The 18535-nt window shown below is 32.6% G+C and overlaps 1 protein-coding gene across 2 annotated transcripts in view; it reads right to left on the minus strand.

Annotated features, from left to right (window-relative positions):
• Positions 1–18535, minus strand: part of ADGRB3 (adhesion G protein-coupled receptor B3) — a 708182-nt gene that overhangs the window by 453615 nt on the left and 236032 nt on the right. For both annotated transcript variants that reach the window (XM_084755178.1, XM_084755177.1), the window contains exons 3-5: positions 13826–13936; positions 7780–7941; positions 1742–1906 (exon numbers count right to left, since the gene is read on the minus strand). In XM_084755178.1, the coding sequence (XP_084611304.1) occupies positions 1742–1906; positions 7780–7941; positions 13826–13936 (438 nt within the window). The remainder of the gene's footprint in view (positions 1–1741; positions 1907–7779; positions 7942–13825; positions 13937–18535) is intronic.

The raw sequence follows: 18535 nt of genomic DNA on the forward strand, positions 1-18535 counted from the left end.
TTTGTAGTAAGTAGAGTTGGCTGAGTGTAGCCATACACAATTGTTTCTAAAGAGAATTCCTAGTGCTTGTACCAAATATATATTTATAAATCATAATTGAAAAAGATATGATACAGAATGAAAATTTTGAAAAGCCATAAGAGTTTCCATTTTAGAGTAGGCAAAGTGAAATGCATCTTTTGTAGTGTAACTCAAGACTTAAATAAAATTGAGGAGAAAAATGTATGATGAATTTAAGAATATAAAGATCGAGCCATACATCTTAATTAAAGATGAGCTGGGCCAGATTTCTAAAAAGGTTTGAGTGAGCTTTGAAAAATCATAAGAAAGGGGCAGTATTTCGATGACTGAATGCGAATGTGTGGGGTATGTACTTACAGATAGAAGGAATACCAATAACAACATAAATGGATTTTCTCAGAATGATTTGCAAATAATTAATTATGATTTTGAGCTCTAATATTAATAATTGAATTGCTACTGAAATATCTATCCATGGAACACATGAAACTACACAAAAATTTTATTTTTAGATAATATTTTTATTTATTTTTTGAAAATTTCATATGTATATACATTGTCTTCTGTATCTGTTCACCACTACTTCCTTCTGCCTTCTTCTGGCAGTCCTCATCTTGTCACATAATTCCTGAAACATTAAGGGACTGCCTTATAACAGTGGACACTGACATGAAGAATTTTAGTGTATAGAAGAAACTGAATTTGTGTTGGAAAATATACCTACACAAAAGTGTCAGTATGAGTTCCACTATGTTGCTTTCCTACAGAGTAGATTGTAAACTGGTCCACCAACAAAACTTCCAAAGAGCAAAGAAGAGATTTTTGTTTTAAACACTGCCTTTTGTCACTCTCTTAAGCCACTTGCCATTTATGGTCTTGCCTATAGCTTCCTGGAAGATTCTATCACTTACTAGTTTATTAACATACCCTAAATTTGACCCTATTGAAACTGGGGATTAAAATGTCTTATTCTTTATATAAGTATTTGTTTGATGTTTGACATAACATTATAAAGATGGCTGTGTTATAACGCCTTTAATCCCAGCACTTGGGAGGCAGAGGTGGGTTGATCACTGTGACTTCGAGGCCAGCCTGGTCTACAAAGCGAGTCTAGGACAGCCAAGGGTACACAGAGAAATCCTGTCTCAAAAAACCAAAAAAAAAAAAAAAAAAGTTAAATGATGTAGAACTGGATTATTAGGAAGAAGTAAATTGTTAAGATGACATAAATACTCTAAGAAAGAGCGAACATGTTGCTCTATGATATTTCTCAGAAAATGTTGGCAGTTATCTCATGTGATCAGTGACAAACTCCATCCCTTGACTGAATGAGTGTGAAGGGAAAACACACGGAGAAACAATCCTAAAACAGGTCTTACTAGTAATACCCAAAGGTAACAACTCACCTCAAGACCCGAGAACTCTGTGATTCTTCACAATGGATAATTCTGTATCAAGGAACCTTTATTTTAAAACATTAATGTACATATAGAGAGAAATACAGGAAGATGAGCATCAAACTGGCATCACTCAAGAAAACGCCTATCATTACAAACATAGGGACCAGGGCAATTACCCAGATAAGAGAGAGTAATGAGAGGGAATATTTGCAGCAAGGATCAATAATTGCGATATGCTTCCTGTATGCCATGTACAGCAGGGACAATATATGAAGGACCTTAATGCAAGCTTCAATAAATATCAAACCAAATATGCTTACCTGGGCAGAGAGCAATATTACAAGGCTTGTGATGTGTTTCAGGTCCTTCACAGGGCCTCCCTCCGTACTGAGGAGGTGTGCACGACCTGGTTCGTGTTCTTTGGCCTCGGCCACATGTAAACGAACATAAGCTCCATGGTGACCATTCTTCCCAAACGCCATGTACTGCAATAAAGCAAACGAGCTTCAGCCACAAGGAAGAGAAGCAAAGTCAAAGACTTCTCTCTGTATAATTAAGAAAAGAAATCATCAAAGTATAATGATATTTTGAAAACTCTCTCACTGAAATTCTTAATTAGACATTCGCTTTTAAATTTAGTTTCAAAATGTATTAAAACAACAGAAAACTATCTTGCTTCTCTTCTATATTTGAGCCATGAGTTTTAAACTATTCCCCCCTTTAATCTGTTTAAATGGAAACTCCCCTTTCTTTTGATGGAAGATGCATCTGTTATTTTTAAAGCATGGTCACTTACGATGAATAAGAAAAATTAAATTTCTCATAACAAAGCTGAACCTTTTGGAACTAAATTTGAATTTAAATAGCTAAGGGACCATTTAATTCTAGTACCTGTGAAGTTTCAGGAATATTTTGTGTCAGAATGTTAACAACAACAACAAAAAAAGGCTCCCTGAATTTTGGTTGCAAATATTTAAAATAGATATTTTAGAGTGATTATTTAAAAATTGTTCTCTCATATAAAACTTTGGCAGTAAATTCACCATTTTTTTTTGAGTAAGAGAATATTTCAACCACTGTATCTAATCTCATCGGGTCCTCCTGGTTCCCATTTCAAGGTGAGCACAAAGGATAGGTTTCTAAAAGCCATGGGGCTAGAAGATGATCTTCCTCCTCTGACATTTTGATGGAATTGGAAACTCTCCCAATTATATTTCTAAAACAACAAGAACAAAAGCTAAAGTGTATAAAATCAGACTTAAAGTCACCATGAACACACTAATACTTCAAATATCCCATTACCCATAAGGCTAGAAACAAAACAATGTTTTCCTTCAGAATGAGTATTGAATGCTGTGTAAATAAATATTGGTGTATTTTACAAAAGCTCAGTGGATCTCAAAGTTTAAATCCCTCTTCTGGTTGCCAATTACTGGTCTCCTCCTCATTATTAACGTAAGGTATTACCTCACAAATAAAGCGAGCACAAAGAAGACAGGAGAAATGTTTGGTTGAGAACCTGCTCTCTTGATGGTGAGCTTGTCTCTGCCTTAGATCAGTGAGAATGTCTTGGGTTGGCTGAGGCTACTCATGCGAGTTGTGAAGGAGTATAGATCCACAGGACAGTAGCAGCAGAGAGAGGTTCGTTTTCCTCCTCCAGCTGATAGCTCTAAGCACAAGTCCACACAAAATGTCATAGGTGCCTTCCAGGTAAATATGATATTTCTAGATTTTTCTTTATGTATATGTTGACCATGTTCTTATTTTAAAGCTGAAATCTAGTTAACTAGCCAGTGCATGGCCACAGGTTGTTATCAGTTTTCTGGTAAAATGCACTTAGCATCTGCTCCTTTAGGGCCTTGATGGAATGTTGTATAGTTTTACAAACTATGCGAATGGTTAATTATGCCACAGTGTATGTACATATACTTCAAACCACCAAGAATACAATTTAAAACACAATTTTACATGGAAATTTAAATGATCCATGACTAAATTTCAAAAGAATTTCACACACTAAAAAGGACACTTCAGTATTTGGGTAAATTGTTATTGCAATAAGTGGTAAAAATGTATTCAAATACTGAAAAAAGCAACTCAGAATATTATTCAATAAAAATCATTTACTGATTCTATGAAAGTCACTGGAAAATCTTTCAAAATAATATATAGGAAAAGTACCAGAGAACAAGGAAAACTAACATTTATTCATTGACTTTATGGTAAGTTAGGAAACCCAAAGCTAATTGATATCTATCAGTAACAATATCTAATGTCTGCATTTAGCTATGTACACATAATTATTATTTAATTTTTGAGTATGTAAATATATATGTTCATACATCTATGTACACATCAATCAAAGAAGGATTTCTCAAAGAAATCTATATGAATATATTTTATTCTTTTAAAAGTTTTTAACCTATTTTTGCATTTTTTGCAGCCATTAAAAATTTCAATTTAATGATTAAACTGCTCCACTATATAACATATTAATGACACTGTATGATTTTTATCAAACTACTACAGTACTCAATGAACATAGAACAATGCTAGAAAAAATTAAATGGCTAAATTTGCATATTTTTCTTTGTGAACCACAAAAAACTACCAAAGAATTTAGCCGCTTAGTTAAATAATCATACTGGAGGGATCAGAAAATTAATGCTACCTAGCCATTTTAAGTAGTCTTTACTGTTATGCCTTGAAGTTTTGTGACTCAGTCACATCATTTGAGATGCAATTTTGTTTATGGGACAAGAAGTTATTAATAATTTGTCATTTCTAGAGACTATTAAGTTGGCAGAAAATGATAGCACATGCTTTATAATGTTTAGATTCTAAAATATTTCTATTAGAGTGGCTATTCATAAGATTTTTGTTAAGACCAGGTTTCAATTTAAGTAAAAGTGTTATATAAGGTCTTTTATTTTACAGTAAAATAAGAAAATGTATAAATTATCTAGCAAGTTTTTTTTAAAGAACTAATATAGTCATTTAATTTACATCAATTTCATCCAATTTTATAGTTTTCTTCTTAATCTTTGGTACCAGGTATATTGTCATATCTCTACTTGGTACAAGCCAAAGATAAATTAAAATATATACAATATATAAACATTATCACAAGGTTTAGAAATAAACATCTGGAAATACTCATATGAATTAGGTTGCATTATATATAAAATAAACCCTTTAAGTGTAACAGTACTACTCTGGAAATAAATGAATATAACAATTTTGACATTCATTAAAAACACATCTTAAGTCATTCTGTAGCCTTTATTAACTTTCACAGATTAATTTCTGCAGTGTAAAGATCAGTATCTGTATCATCTGGAAGTAACTCCACCCATGGGGACAGTGGTTGGTATCTGCGGATGGTTTGGGTTGTATCAGTTTATAAGGAAATGAAGTGCTATTGGCATCACATGGGTGAAAGCCTGAGATGCTGGGAAGCACTCACATGAGCAGTAAGGTCCCTGGGAAACAAAGATGTATCAGGGTCAAAATGCTGGTGTTTAATCAACAGAGAGAACCCTAGAGAGAAATATAGAACTGATATTCAGCTGGGACAGTTACTACATAATTGAATGTTGCTCTCTGCCTCTCTGGTTTTACTTTAAGAATATCCCATAAGTTTCTCCTCTGTTAAAGCCAAACCAAGCCAAACAAACACACACAAAAAAAACCCTGCCAATAAAAAAAATCATGTCAAATAAAAACAATTTCCATAAGGCCCAGAGTGTGTCTGTATTAGAGGATCAGAATAAAAGAAAAACAAGTGAATAAATGAAAAGTTACTTGTTTGTTATGAGCTTCCTTCATTGTACAAAAAGCTCTCTCACGCCACGTATTTGGTGGAGAGATAACTTAATAGTCAAGTTGTCCTTTTCTTGTCACATGTTCATTAATAAAATAACACAAAAATTACAGTTCTCCAGCATCACAGCTGAGATAGTGAGTTTATATTGACACAAATACTTCTTAAGTTTTAAACCACTTAGAGATTTAGTTTTCATTTTGTATTGCTATCACAATATACCATGTTAGGATAACATTTGACAATGCAGTAAATAAAAAACAACATATGAGAGAAATTCCTATTTTCTGAAACTATGTGCTTATCTGAAACTTTAAAACAAAAGAGTTGATTTTTTTGTAGGTGTAAAATTAAAAAAAAAAAGATCCTTAGTTCAACAAAATGAAATATAACAGTGACATCCTTCTTGTGAGAAATATTCAACCAAAATTGAAAAGTCAAATATTTTATATACATGAAGGTGAAAGGGAAACTTAAGAAATCAAAAAAGCCAGCAAATGAGGTATTATTCAGTTTTCTCCACATGAGACACACAGAAAGAGAATTTAGTAATTCCATGTGTGGGGAGATCTGGGTCTTCCTAGAGAAGTGCTCGGTTTCCAACTAAGGGCTTAATCATCCCCCTCTGGTAGAGGATGAAGACTTCCATATCCATATATCATCCTTACAAATTTGTATAACTGATGATTGGAAAGTAAGCTATGAATAGAGATCAGTGGGAAGCACACTGGAAAACAATCCAATTGCCACTTGAGAATAAAATTGTCATTAAATTCTATTCTTGTCATGTGCAAAGGATTTTGACACAAAATACTTATGTATAAGATAAATTTATTTATCAATTGAATCATAATCCTTTACTGATACTTTTTTTAAAAATGATCAGAACAGGGTGTAGACCCTGTAAATCATCATGTAAATACTGGGATTAAGGCTTCCTGGTTAAGTAATCTCCCAGAAGACCTATTATGTTCATATGCACTATGCTTGATGTCTGCAGGTTTTACTATGACACTCCAAGCCTCTATCTCTCCATCTCTTTTTTTTTTCAGCTCATGTCATCAAAATGTGTTTGGTCTATCAACCCTCCTTTTAGACTTTTGTCATCTTTAGTCTTCCAAACTAGCTTACTTTTTTCCCCTTCTGAACCATATTACTTTTTATTCCATATTCTTTCTTTTCTCATGCAATCCCAACTGTCTCTACTTACTTTCAGTAGTAATTATTGTCCTTCTGTTGATAATTATGCCTTCCTTTCCTCATAGTCTTAGTTTCTGTTTAACTTTGTCTTCATCTATTGATTTTCTGTTCCTTCATTCTTTCTGCTGTGAAGTGTTCTCATAATTTATTACATCATTCCTCCAATACTCCTGCTATTTCCTTCATTTTTCTTTCCTTGGGGATTTTTATTTTTATTACAAAAACCCACATAACATAAAATTGTTCATGTAAACTATTTTGAGTTCATAATTCAGGAATGTTGAGGATATTCATGTGGCTGTCAAACAGATCACTGGAAATGTTCGATTTTGCACTTTTGAAGCATTATACCGATGAATAATTGGTTCCCTAGAATGACTTATGATTACACTTGCCTGTTCATAAATTGACATTATATCTGATCAGTCTACCACGTCCCTCACTCTTGTCTTTAGCAACTGCAGAATCAGCTACCTCCAAAAATGTAGAACCCCTAGGAAATATTCAGGTATGACTTGAAAGTTACAAGGCTTACTACAGTGCTAGGCTTTTTTTTTTTTTAAAGAACATCTGCCTTTCAGATGTTTCTGTAGACTATACATGTGAGTCTAGTATCAACTGTTGCAATATTATATATCGTTAACAGTAAACCATTATTCAAATGATGGGGACCAAGCTAAACTCTTTGCCTTGGGTGTGATTCAAGTACAGTCCTCATTGCTTTGCAAGTGTGAAACAAATACAAGAAGACCATGTGCATCATTAAATAATACATTTTTGGTGTAACATATATTACCATAACCAACTCCCTCGCTGGCTTTTATAAATTTATATTGCTGTGATGAGAACAATAACTTCAAGGTAGTTCGTGAAGTAAAATAAGAGATCAATTTTAGGTCTACTACACTTATTTTTTTCTGATAGGGTCAGATGAATGGTAGGGGAATCCATGACTGGAAACTTATGTCAATCACTGAATGGCTACATGTCATATTTCTACTATGCTTGAAATTTTAATTTATCCTCATATATGCAGTTGGATGCTTCTGCAACCTAAAATACAAGAAAAGTAACTGAATTTTTATACTCTTTGAAGTAGATACACACATTTCGATCTTATTTGCAGCCGAGATAGTCAACTATCTAACAGCCTGACTGCTCTGAAAGAAGAAATAACCACATACAGAGTAAAATATCACAGTTGAAAAGAATTACACGCTAATAGGCTCTAATTAAAATGCCTATACCCAGTTCACAGGAAAATAACAAACTGTTCCAAATGCGTAGCATGACACAATTCAAAACATCCATAGTCGTAGTTGCTGCTAACACTACCTGGACAGAGGGCAGTGTTATTGCAAACCCTTGATTCTCTTAATGGGCCGCTGCAGTGGGTCCCGTAAGGTGATACACAAGTTCTGGTTCGCACCTGCGACCCTTGACCACAAGTAACTGAGCATGTGCTCCACTGGGACCACTCCTCCACACCAGATTCACCTGCATGCAAGACAACAAATAAACATGAAATACTGTCTTGATTATTCATCTCATAAGCATATACCAAACTGACACAATGACATGCATGGATAATTTCAATGTAAATATATGACAGTGCATCCAAAGGTACAAAACATTTCATAGGAAAATGAATTTAGAAGGATGTATGCAATGCCGATACAAAGGCTGTTCGTCATAACCTCGTTAGCAAAACCATTTCCACAAAGTCCACTGTGCTATCCACACTGTGAAGGAAGAAATCAAGGGTTTTCTGTGGGAATAATTGCGGAAGGAGTCTTCTTCAAGCCTATCGAGGGTCAGGTATTTGATGTGAAAAGAGACAGACTGTCTGCCTGCTCACACTCTGTAGCTTTGGTGAGTATGGATTCCTGACTTGTTCTTATCTAGGTCTTTGTTGAAGAATGCTCTTTCTATTATAACGACTGAGTACACATGGATTACTGTGCAGGTTGATAATGTATTCCAAATATACTCCTGAATTTTCAACCTACGATAATTATTTACCTTGTGGTAATTTATTAATATCTACCTGCTCTCCGTTTCACCCCTGACCTAAGAAGTGATTTTTTTTTTTACTTCAAATGAGTGAAAGTATATATTTCTATTAGCTGAAGGCAGAAGTAAAATGTACTTCAAAATAGGGCCCTCGGAAGCCAATTAATGGCAAGCTTCATAAAATTTCTGGTGCTTTGGCTTTGCAGTGAAACTATGACTAGGTGCTTCCTTATCTAAAGCCATGTCATAAAAAGATAGGAAGCATCAATTTTTCAAACCATTGGGGTTTTAATTATATTCTGTCATCGTGTCCAGGCTGGATTTTAAAACCTGACTTGAAATTTTGCCAATGCTTTGCACCAAATTCCAGTCAAGCTATATCTGGCTAGAAGTGTGTGTTTAAGTTAAGTATGCATATCGTTGTCAAAATGTTTCACAGGGAAGGGGTTTCCCAGAAATGTGTATCACTGATTATTCAGAGCAAGAAGGAACTTAGCTCCATATTGTATATTCTGTCCAAAGTAATTCCTAGGAAGACAATTGAAAAAACAGAAATGACCATGCACTTGTCTGTCTTGCTTTGGAGAGTCAATGATTTAGAAAGCACATTAAGTGCAAATCAGGGCAGCTGATTAAAAACTAGTTCTGAAGAAAAGAATGAATTTACACCAAACTGCAAGGCAAGATATTTTTCAGAGAGAACCCCATTCTAAAAATGAGCTTACTGCTTGAAAATCTCTTTGCTAAAGAGGTTGATTTTACATTCTGGCATAATCTGCTTATTTTCTTGAAGGCTCAGAACAATCAGTTTGCAGAGAAACACTGCTCATTTGAAACTTTGTTAGCAGAATCTGGAGAAATGTGTTCTTATATTATGGTTTACAGTTATGAATGAAAAGGCACAGATAACAATTCATTGACAGCTGGCTATCTATCAGAAGGACACATGCTGGTATTTTGAAGGACAACTCACATTAATTAGGGATTCTTTTAAATATTGACACATGTTTAGCATAGAGGTGCAGTAATAGATCGCTCATGATAGTGTTTTTACCTTTACAAATATTATATATTACTAACTTGATAAATATCATCTTGGATGTCTGTTTGAGTAGTACTTGAAGTTACATCTTGTAATTTTCTCTATTACGTTGAATATTTTAGCAAAATAAAAGTCATAATTTTGTGAATGCAATAGTATGGCAATGGTTAAATCTACATATGTATGCACATACACATAGGCATATTTGGGAGTAAAAACTTGAAGCTTAAAATTAGGGGAATGTAATGTACATTTAATGACATGCCCAGCTGCTTGTGATGAGACTGAGTATAAATATTATGGCTATATGTTACTGATTACAAACCAGAAAGTTAAGAGCAATGTGAACTCCATAGGTGAAATGACAAAGGTTATAAGTAAAATTAGTCATTGTTTGCCACAAACATAGTTTTTCTTTCTTTCTCTCTTGCATTGTAATGATGGAAAAAAATTTAAATTAATCTTAGCAGTGAATTCATACTGAAGCCCAGTTTAAAATAGAACCTTTCACAAGTATTAGAAAATCTGAGCTGTCTCTAAATCCATGATTCTGCACAACACTGAACATGGTAAGCAGTGGTGCTGGGTCATGAGACGTCACTGGTGAACGGTAAAAGCTAGCCTTCCTCACAGTTCATGTTGAAGATGAAAAATTAAATAAAAATAAACCCATGAATAGGAAATTTTACTTCAAATTTAAGAATCAAAAATTGCCACTAAAATAATGGTCTAACCATCAACTTGATCCTGTATCTCGAATGATATTTTCACTGCAATGTTTATATTATTTTCCTTTTTTCCCTAAAGTGTGAGGGTAATCTAGTAAAGCACACTGTGAGCTATGTTAGAAATAGTTAATATGCTTTATAAGAAAAATATTTTAATGGCACTTAAATAGTAGTATATTAACTAAGCACCATGTTCAGCATATGTGTCTCTAGGGATAGCGCAAACTGATCTAGACAGCATGCAGTTTAGGTGTCAGGCCAAAGAGTCTTGAGACAAGGCCATTTTGAGGCTCTTTATCCTGAAACTAGCCATGGAAGAAAAACAGAATGGTTTTCGAGTCAACTCTATATTGACCCTGGAGCCTTGAAAAGCTCCGTTTATTTTTTGAAGCTCTTTAATAATTTGTCTACTTCAAAAGCTACTTGTTCAAATTGAGTGAGATCATCGGGGTAGTGTATTTAAAGTTATAAAAAAGATATTAACATAACATTTGCTAGTGTGTTAAAATCATGAATTTAGAAACAAATTTAGTGTTATATTCCTATTTTATATCACATTTTATATATTCCCAATACAGTTTTCCTCGTGTAATAAATGATTACTTTTTTAAACCTGTTTATAAATTCACTTCATGCCTATGTTGCTAAAAAGTAAGACCCATTAAAATGTCTTATTCTGCCTTATCGGTACTTAGCTTGCATGTATCCCTTAAGTAGGCATATTTATTACTTATTTCATTTTCCTTAACTATACATATAGATATCCTACTTAAGTTTTTACTCTATTTTATTTTATTATGCATGATACAGTTTGGCCACATTATGAATGTAGGCTAGAAGAGTGTGTCAGATACCCTAAAATTGGAGTTAACAGATGGATGTGAGCCTCCATGCAGATTCTGGAACTTAACATGGTGCCTCTGCAAGAGCAGTAAGAGTTGTTACCACTATGACATCTCTCCAACCTTATCTGAGGATTTTACCGTGACCTACTTAATGTTTCGACTTGCTCCAGTTATTAGTACTTTGAAGAAAACTCTAGTTATGATGGTAAAATAATGCTACCTTATAACAATGTAATTTAAAAATATCCACCTACTTTGTCTCCATATAGTAAAGTTTATTTTAACATGAAAATATTTAGTGATTGTACTGATTTTGCAAACTAGTTCACTTATTTGAGAAGAAACAAGGTGTGGTAGCTTCTGATTTCTTTTTCCATTATTAATATAACATAGTCTGACCTTTTAGAATTCTATTATTTAATTTTTCTCCATTGTGTCATTTTTTTTCGTTTTCAAAATATGCTTAGCAATGTTTCATGACTGTTTGTATGCAATATTAATACCTTGATATGAGAAATAAACAAGTTCTATAAATAAAACTTTATTTTATAAAATGTTATTGTTTGATACTTCTATTAATTTAGTCTTTTTGGCTTTATAAGCACAGAGTAATCACTTATTAATCTTAAAAATAATTAATATAAATCATTCCCTTTCTAGTTCAGCCTGGTGATGTTATACCAAGTAAATACAATGCACATCTTTATGCTTTCATATACAATGTTTGGTTTAATATGAATTTATTGACCCTATTTCTCATAAATTCAAGCATCAATCCATAATTTTAGAACTTTAATTTTGCATGGCCCTCCAGAGATGTTAACATTATGTGTAAATAGTTTTAAAGTTGATCACAGATCTATTTATTAAGTGTGTCATCTACTTACCAAATCACTTGTTAGTGAAAAAATATACGTTGTGCAAAAAAAAATAATGACTTGTAAAATCACAAATAAATATAAAAACTATGACAACCAATTCCTCTTTTAAAAATCAACATTCCTCACCATTTAAATTTAAATCTGTTAAAATATTCTGGCAGAAAAACTGAATATTCTTAATGTACACAAACATTAAAAATGGAATTTAAACAAAGTCTCCACTAAATTGCATAATATTAAATACACAAACTAATTTTACTAGATCACTGGAAACTTAAACCTATGTTTCTCTATTTCGCTCGTCCTTGATGACAAGTTTTCGGATTTGCAGTAAAGAAATATTTGATACGTCTTCTGTATAAAAGAAGGACACATTTCTCAAAAGGCATATGTGCCCTCATAGTGAGATGCCTAAGTGACAACGTGGTCAGCCCGTGCTTCATCTTCATTGAGGGCAGAAATTCCTGGATCTCTGCTCACTGTATCAATTAGTTTTCTCATGGTATCAGAAAAAAACACATTTAGAAATTTGGAGATTCATTTAAATCCTGTAATAAACTTTAAACCTGAATGAACCACTGACTAAACTATAAATCTCCTCTTAAATTAGCTACCCCAAAAACAATCCAGCAAAGAAAATTCTCTTCATACAATATTTTAAAAATTTATTCTATACTATAGAATTTATTCTACATATTCTGCTTTGAGAAGCTGCTGCAATTAATATATTAAAATATTCCTCTCATCTATTTTGAAGAATGAAATACAGTATCAGTATTTCAATTTCCGGGTAGTCAGGTCAGATCAGGTACAGTGTTCTAAAAAAAATTAGCACCACAAAAAAAACATAAGCCAAAAGAAGCACCCATTCTTTTGGACAATTTCATTCAAATCAGTCTGTATATCATGTCCCAGATCTGACCATATACTCATAGTTTCCTACTAATGCTAAAACAAATAGGAATTGAATGCATATGGTTTTATAAAAACACAGGAAAACTGAGTTTCCAGTTTTGAAAAACAAAAGTAAATGCTGAGCATGTTTGCAATGCAGTTTTAAACATCTGCAACAAGGAACAGTCTCCATGCAATGTTACTGGGCGAAATTCTGGACCACTTACTAAAGTGGTCAAATCAAAACCAATGTAATCGGTCAAACTCTATAGATTATTAAAGCATAAACTCTGCATGGGCATATCTATTCATGTATATTTATGAATTTCAAAAATCATGTCAAACTTTTAAGTCACTTTCCAATTTGTAGCAATGTTTTAAAATAGTCTGATTGATGTAGGATTAAAGAATTTTATAAGCCAGTAAGATAATTTTATTGATACTTAATTAGATGGTCAACTATTTACTATTTATCTTCTTCATTAAAATTATTTTCAAATAACATATTAAATTATAAAAATCCCAACTTCTGAATATTTTAACAATCAAGCAATATTTATAGATAATGTCATTTAAGAGAGTAATGTATCAAATTTTGTTAAGTTAAATTTCATCATCTGAGTCCTATTTAAATTATAGTTGTTGTAAGTTCCAAAAACAATAATTCTTGAAAAGGTAACTGTATTGCTTTCCTTTGAAAGTGTATTGATACATTTTAGTGGTTAAATAACATAAGGAAATAATAATATACAAATTCTAAAGTGTTCCATATCAAAGCAATGTAAGTCTTACACATTTTCTCTGTGTAGTTTTCATTCACAGCTACTTTATTTATGGACTTTAACTGGTGACAAAAAAAATGGCTAAAAAAAAAATCAGCTCCAAAAACTGACAAATGTGCAGCAAAAGACCATGAAAACATGCAGTGGTTTCATTAAATTAACAACAATAAATAGAAAAATGTAACTAACGTATTACCAGTTTGTGCCATAAATTTAGCAGCATCAGCTTGTTCCTGAGGGACCCTTTTTTCATGGACAGATCGAGGTCGCTGACTTTTAATTGTATGATCTCCCATCATTCCAAATTCTAAAGACAGAATAAAGGTATATGAAAGCCTGCGTGTAGACATTTCTCACAAATTACATTACTGTCCCATGCAATATGTTCCTACACAGACCTAGAAGTTATGGACAAAATACACAATTCTAACTTTTCTATGCTGATCTACTTGGAATATGTCTAAACTTTAGCTGGAAAACCTGCAATCATGAACAGCTTTCAAGAAACAATAACAACAATCAGTAAATGATACATCCGATGTTAAGTCAACTCAAGCAACAGAGCATATATTACACTTTTCTGATAATGTTCTGAAGTCACATATCAGAAGGAAAAGATTCAACCGCACTGTTAATTGTTGTCCCTCAGAGAGTCGTGAGTAGGTGTCTGCTGCCTCTGTCTAAATGTTTGTCACCCCCATAAGGTTTCCTGCACCTTCAAAAGTAATGGGCAGCTCTGTAATCTAACTTTCTAGTGCAAGTATTCAAAAATGTATGTTTATTTTTCATCCAAAGATGAGGTAACCTTGGTGTGCCTCAAGGCTCACACACACAAAAAAATAATAGTAATAATGGTAGCCTCAGTAATTCTGACTCTTATTTTCCCTGATTTAACCAATACCTCACTCCGACTACATATTAGCAATGTTTTCTTTTTAAAATTGTATTTTAAAAAAGAGTCTAGGCTTTTGTATTTAATTGTCCCATAGTAAAGCTACTAATAAAGACAAAAATTATCCTTGCCTAACATAATTAGAAAGGAAATGTGGAGATGAAAATTCTGTGTAGCATGTTTCCAAAAACTCATGTGCTTAAAGGGTATATGCTCAGGACTCCTGATTGGCTCTGTTTGCTGACTTGTCATAGTAAAATTCTCTAGTAAAAAAACGTGCCTGGCATATGGAATATTTGATAGCTCTAATTACTAACAGTAAGCTAGGAAAAGGAAATTCCTAGCAAGAATGAGACTATGGGGTACTTTCTCTTACATCACACATGTTCTAATCTCTGATACTCGAAACTTAAAAGTTGAGAATCAAATTCTCACCAAAAGTTTTACTACTTAGCTTTTTAGTCATCAAATCTTAAATGTTCTTATGCTAAAATACAATGTATTTGCAATGTACTTTGAAGGCAGTAATTCTGCCAGCTTGTGTCTTTTAGGTAAGAGAAAGCCTAGCATGTTGTCTGTCCAGTCAAAATCCCAACCAGTTACAACGCTGGACAAACCAACCTAAAGAAATTCTTACTAGTGTATCCACTAAAGAGTTCACATCTCAAGATATCTGGGAAGTGTACATGTTTGTCTCTTTTTTTGTCAAATGGGAAAATATCAAAGAATAAAAAAATTGAAGTATTTATAAAATGTCAGTTTACTTGATAAAATAAAATCCATCACTATTTTTCTAGCCCTGCCAACATTCTTTCAAGCATTCCTGTGTAAACTATCAGCTGTGTAAACCATTTCTCCTTGAGCATATAAGAAGTATCTAATTACTATTAAATTTACTATTTAGAAAGTTTTAGCTATAGTTAGATCCTACATATATTTAAAACTATTATGCAACTGAAATGTCATTGAATCTTCAATAACAAACAAATAATGATGTTTAAGTTTTATTAACACTATACATCACCTTTCTACTTAAAAGTATAATTTAACTTGCAGGTTTTGCAAGTTTTTATCACTTTCAATATTTATAACAGAGTATATCTTTTCATTATACAGTTGGGGCTCTAATGCTCACACTAAGATAGTTTTGGCACAATCATGTGAAGGATGAAAAAAATTTTATCCCATATATACAACTTTTAAGTTACAAAGTAATGACAGAACCAATTTGATGGAAGACCATTTGTAATATCAGTGGCAGCATGACTATTATAACCTGTAATCTATCTTCTGAGGAAAATATTGTGATGTTAAAGCAAATGTGATTCTGATACTTAAGGTTGTGGCAACTGCCAATTCACTACTGAGATAACACAAAAAAATATAACATGAAATTTCTATTTATTTCTCAAATATAAATATGTTAAATATTTATTTTGGAAAAGGATTTAGGCTATTATTGTGTATTATTAGCCAAATAATTTGTATATCTCGAAAATGTTTACAGTACAAATGACACATCTATCTTCAACTTTAGTGACCACTTGCCATCAATTTTTATGTCCATATGAGCATTAGTGATGATGCTTTACGCTTGTGATAATATTTAAGAAAATAAATCCTTCAAATATTTATAGCTTTAATTATATCATGAACAAACAAATGTTTAAAGTGGAATTGTTGCTTATTGTGGTAATAAAATTTAACTGGAAATTGTTTAAAGATGAGAATTGTGAGCTTTTGTTTTGTTTTGTATCTCTGCCACTGAGATATATCTGAAGCCCCACACAACAATATATGGCCCTGATATAGATATATTATCTATATTATGTAGGATATACCACTGATTTCTTAGAATGCAAATGAACACTATAGAAACATCTAAAAATATCTAGGCCTATTAATCCAGATTACAGTTATCATTGAAACTGAAGCATGCTATTATCTAATCAAGAGAGTTTCTACCCAACATCTCCATTTTAAACTGTTAGAAAATATACATCCATGTTGTCTTAATATTAATAAAGAGTAAGATTTTAACAACAAATTTGCATATCTCACAATATATTATTTTCAAAACACTTATATTGCCTTTCACACCTTTCATGGTGGCATTATCTTTGTTTCTAATGAAAATAAAGGCCAATTTGATCATTCAAATGTAAGAGACAAAGCTATTATAATAGCGTGCTTTCATGTGGCCAATGTATTCTGTAGTAATATGATTTCTGGATAATATAAAGTCTTTACGAATGATTGGTTCATAGTCATACAAGTCTGCATTGGCAAAGATAATATACTACATTAGTTACAAAGGAAAATAACCAAATTAAAAGATGAACTGCTTTGGTGAAAGCAATGAAAAGCAAGTTATGAAGTCAAATGAAAAAGTGCAGGGTAATAGGACATGTATGCATATGGCACATGGCTTATGGAAACAAAGAGTTACTTCTTTTGTCTTTATGTCGATGGCATTGATGAAGTGGTGAGGAAAAAGCTATTTATGTAGAAAACCCAAAATGATTGAAGATGACTCGGAAGCTTCAGGGTTTTTCCCTCAGTCATCCATTGAGGCTTCTTGCTAAAAGCAGAAGTCCCAACAGTTAGATGCATGATAGAAAGGTTTTAAACATCATTTCCCTTAAGTCTAGGCCGATGAATTGATTAAGTACAAGATCCCTTGGGAATCCCTAAGGATCCAAATAGACTTTAGACCTTTGTCTTGAACATCAATCATCAATTATGTGAAATTTGTTCAGAGAGCAAGGAAGACACGGATAATATGATTTAATTTATCAAAAAGTTAAAACATGTCTATTCATTATTTTACAATGTGTTTATTTTAAATATACGGACAAGCATATGACACTGAAGAGCAGGCATTGATACTGGCACTTAATATAAAGACTGGCTTCATAATTTGCAGACTTTCCTTTGCATTCCCAACAACAACATAGTACAGGCCATAAATGCTTTTCCCAGTGCTCCAAGAGTCATGCTGTAGTTATAAAGTGTTCCAACTGTACTACTGCTTGCCAGAGAACTACACTTTTGCTCACAGTTTTCTCCAATGGAAAAGTCCCCTCCTACAGCCATAGCTGTAGGCCCTTTCTATTCTCAACATCAGCAATAGCACCAGATATCACTTCCACATCAAGGTATTAAGGAAAAGTGCTTATCTCCTTGAAACACTAATTTGCCTAGTACTGCAAAAGGATTTGTATTTTATCTAGTATGTAGATATAATTAGTATATTATATAGATATATTTTATTTTTCCCATCATATACAAATTTTTCCCATTTTCTTTATTTGATAAACCATCTCATGTACCCCTGACTGTCTTGGAATTTGTTATACAAGAAGAGATAAACCTTAACTCTACCACTGTACCACATACCCAGCCCCCACCATATAAACTTTAAGAACACACCTAGAAAAATTAAATGAGATTTTTTTTCATTAACAGGAGAGAATATCAAATACATTTCTGTGGGCCAATGAAAGTCTATCATTTACTTACTAAAGATAGTGCAGACAAGTAAAGTCTGTTAAGAAGCATCAACATTATCTCTGAGGCAAGTTGATTTCAGTTAATATATTCTAGGTTCACATCTGGGCTGGAATATATTTACTAAATTTCTCATTTATTTTCATATTATTTAAAATAGTTGGCACAATTATTTTGTGTGTAAAAACCTTCTCTGCATAATAAAGTTGAAAAATATGTAGACAGTAAAGAAAAACTCAGATCACCTCTATGAGAATATATTTTTGATTTCTGAGGTTTTCTAATTTGTCTAACTTTTCTGTTATTTTCTCATTTCATAAGCATTTGTTAAGTGCTTATATATACAAACATTTTATGAAAATACAGAGGAGAAAAGTGCAAAGATTGAAATTTCCACAATCAAAAGTGTTTCTAGAAATAGCATGCATTATCAAAGTATATATATTGTATTTTGGTTGTATTTGATAACTTCTCAGCTTAATTCCCGTTCTTTTCTGACATATA

Source organism: Acomys minous (genome assembly GCF_964271855.1).
Source record: "Acomys minous genome assembly, chromosome: 13".
Lineage (NCBI taxonomy): Eukaryota > Metazoa > Chordata > Mammalia > Rodentia > Muridae > Acomys > Acomys minous.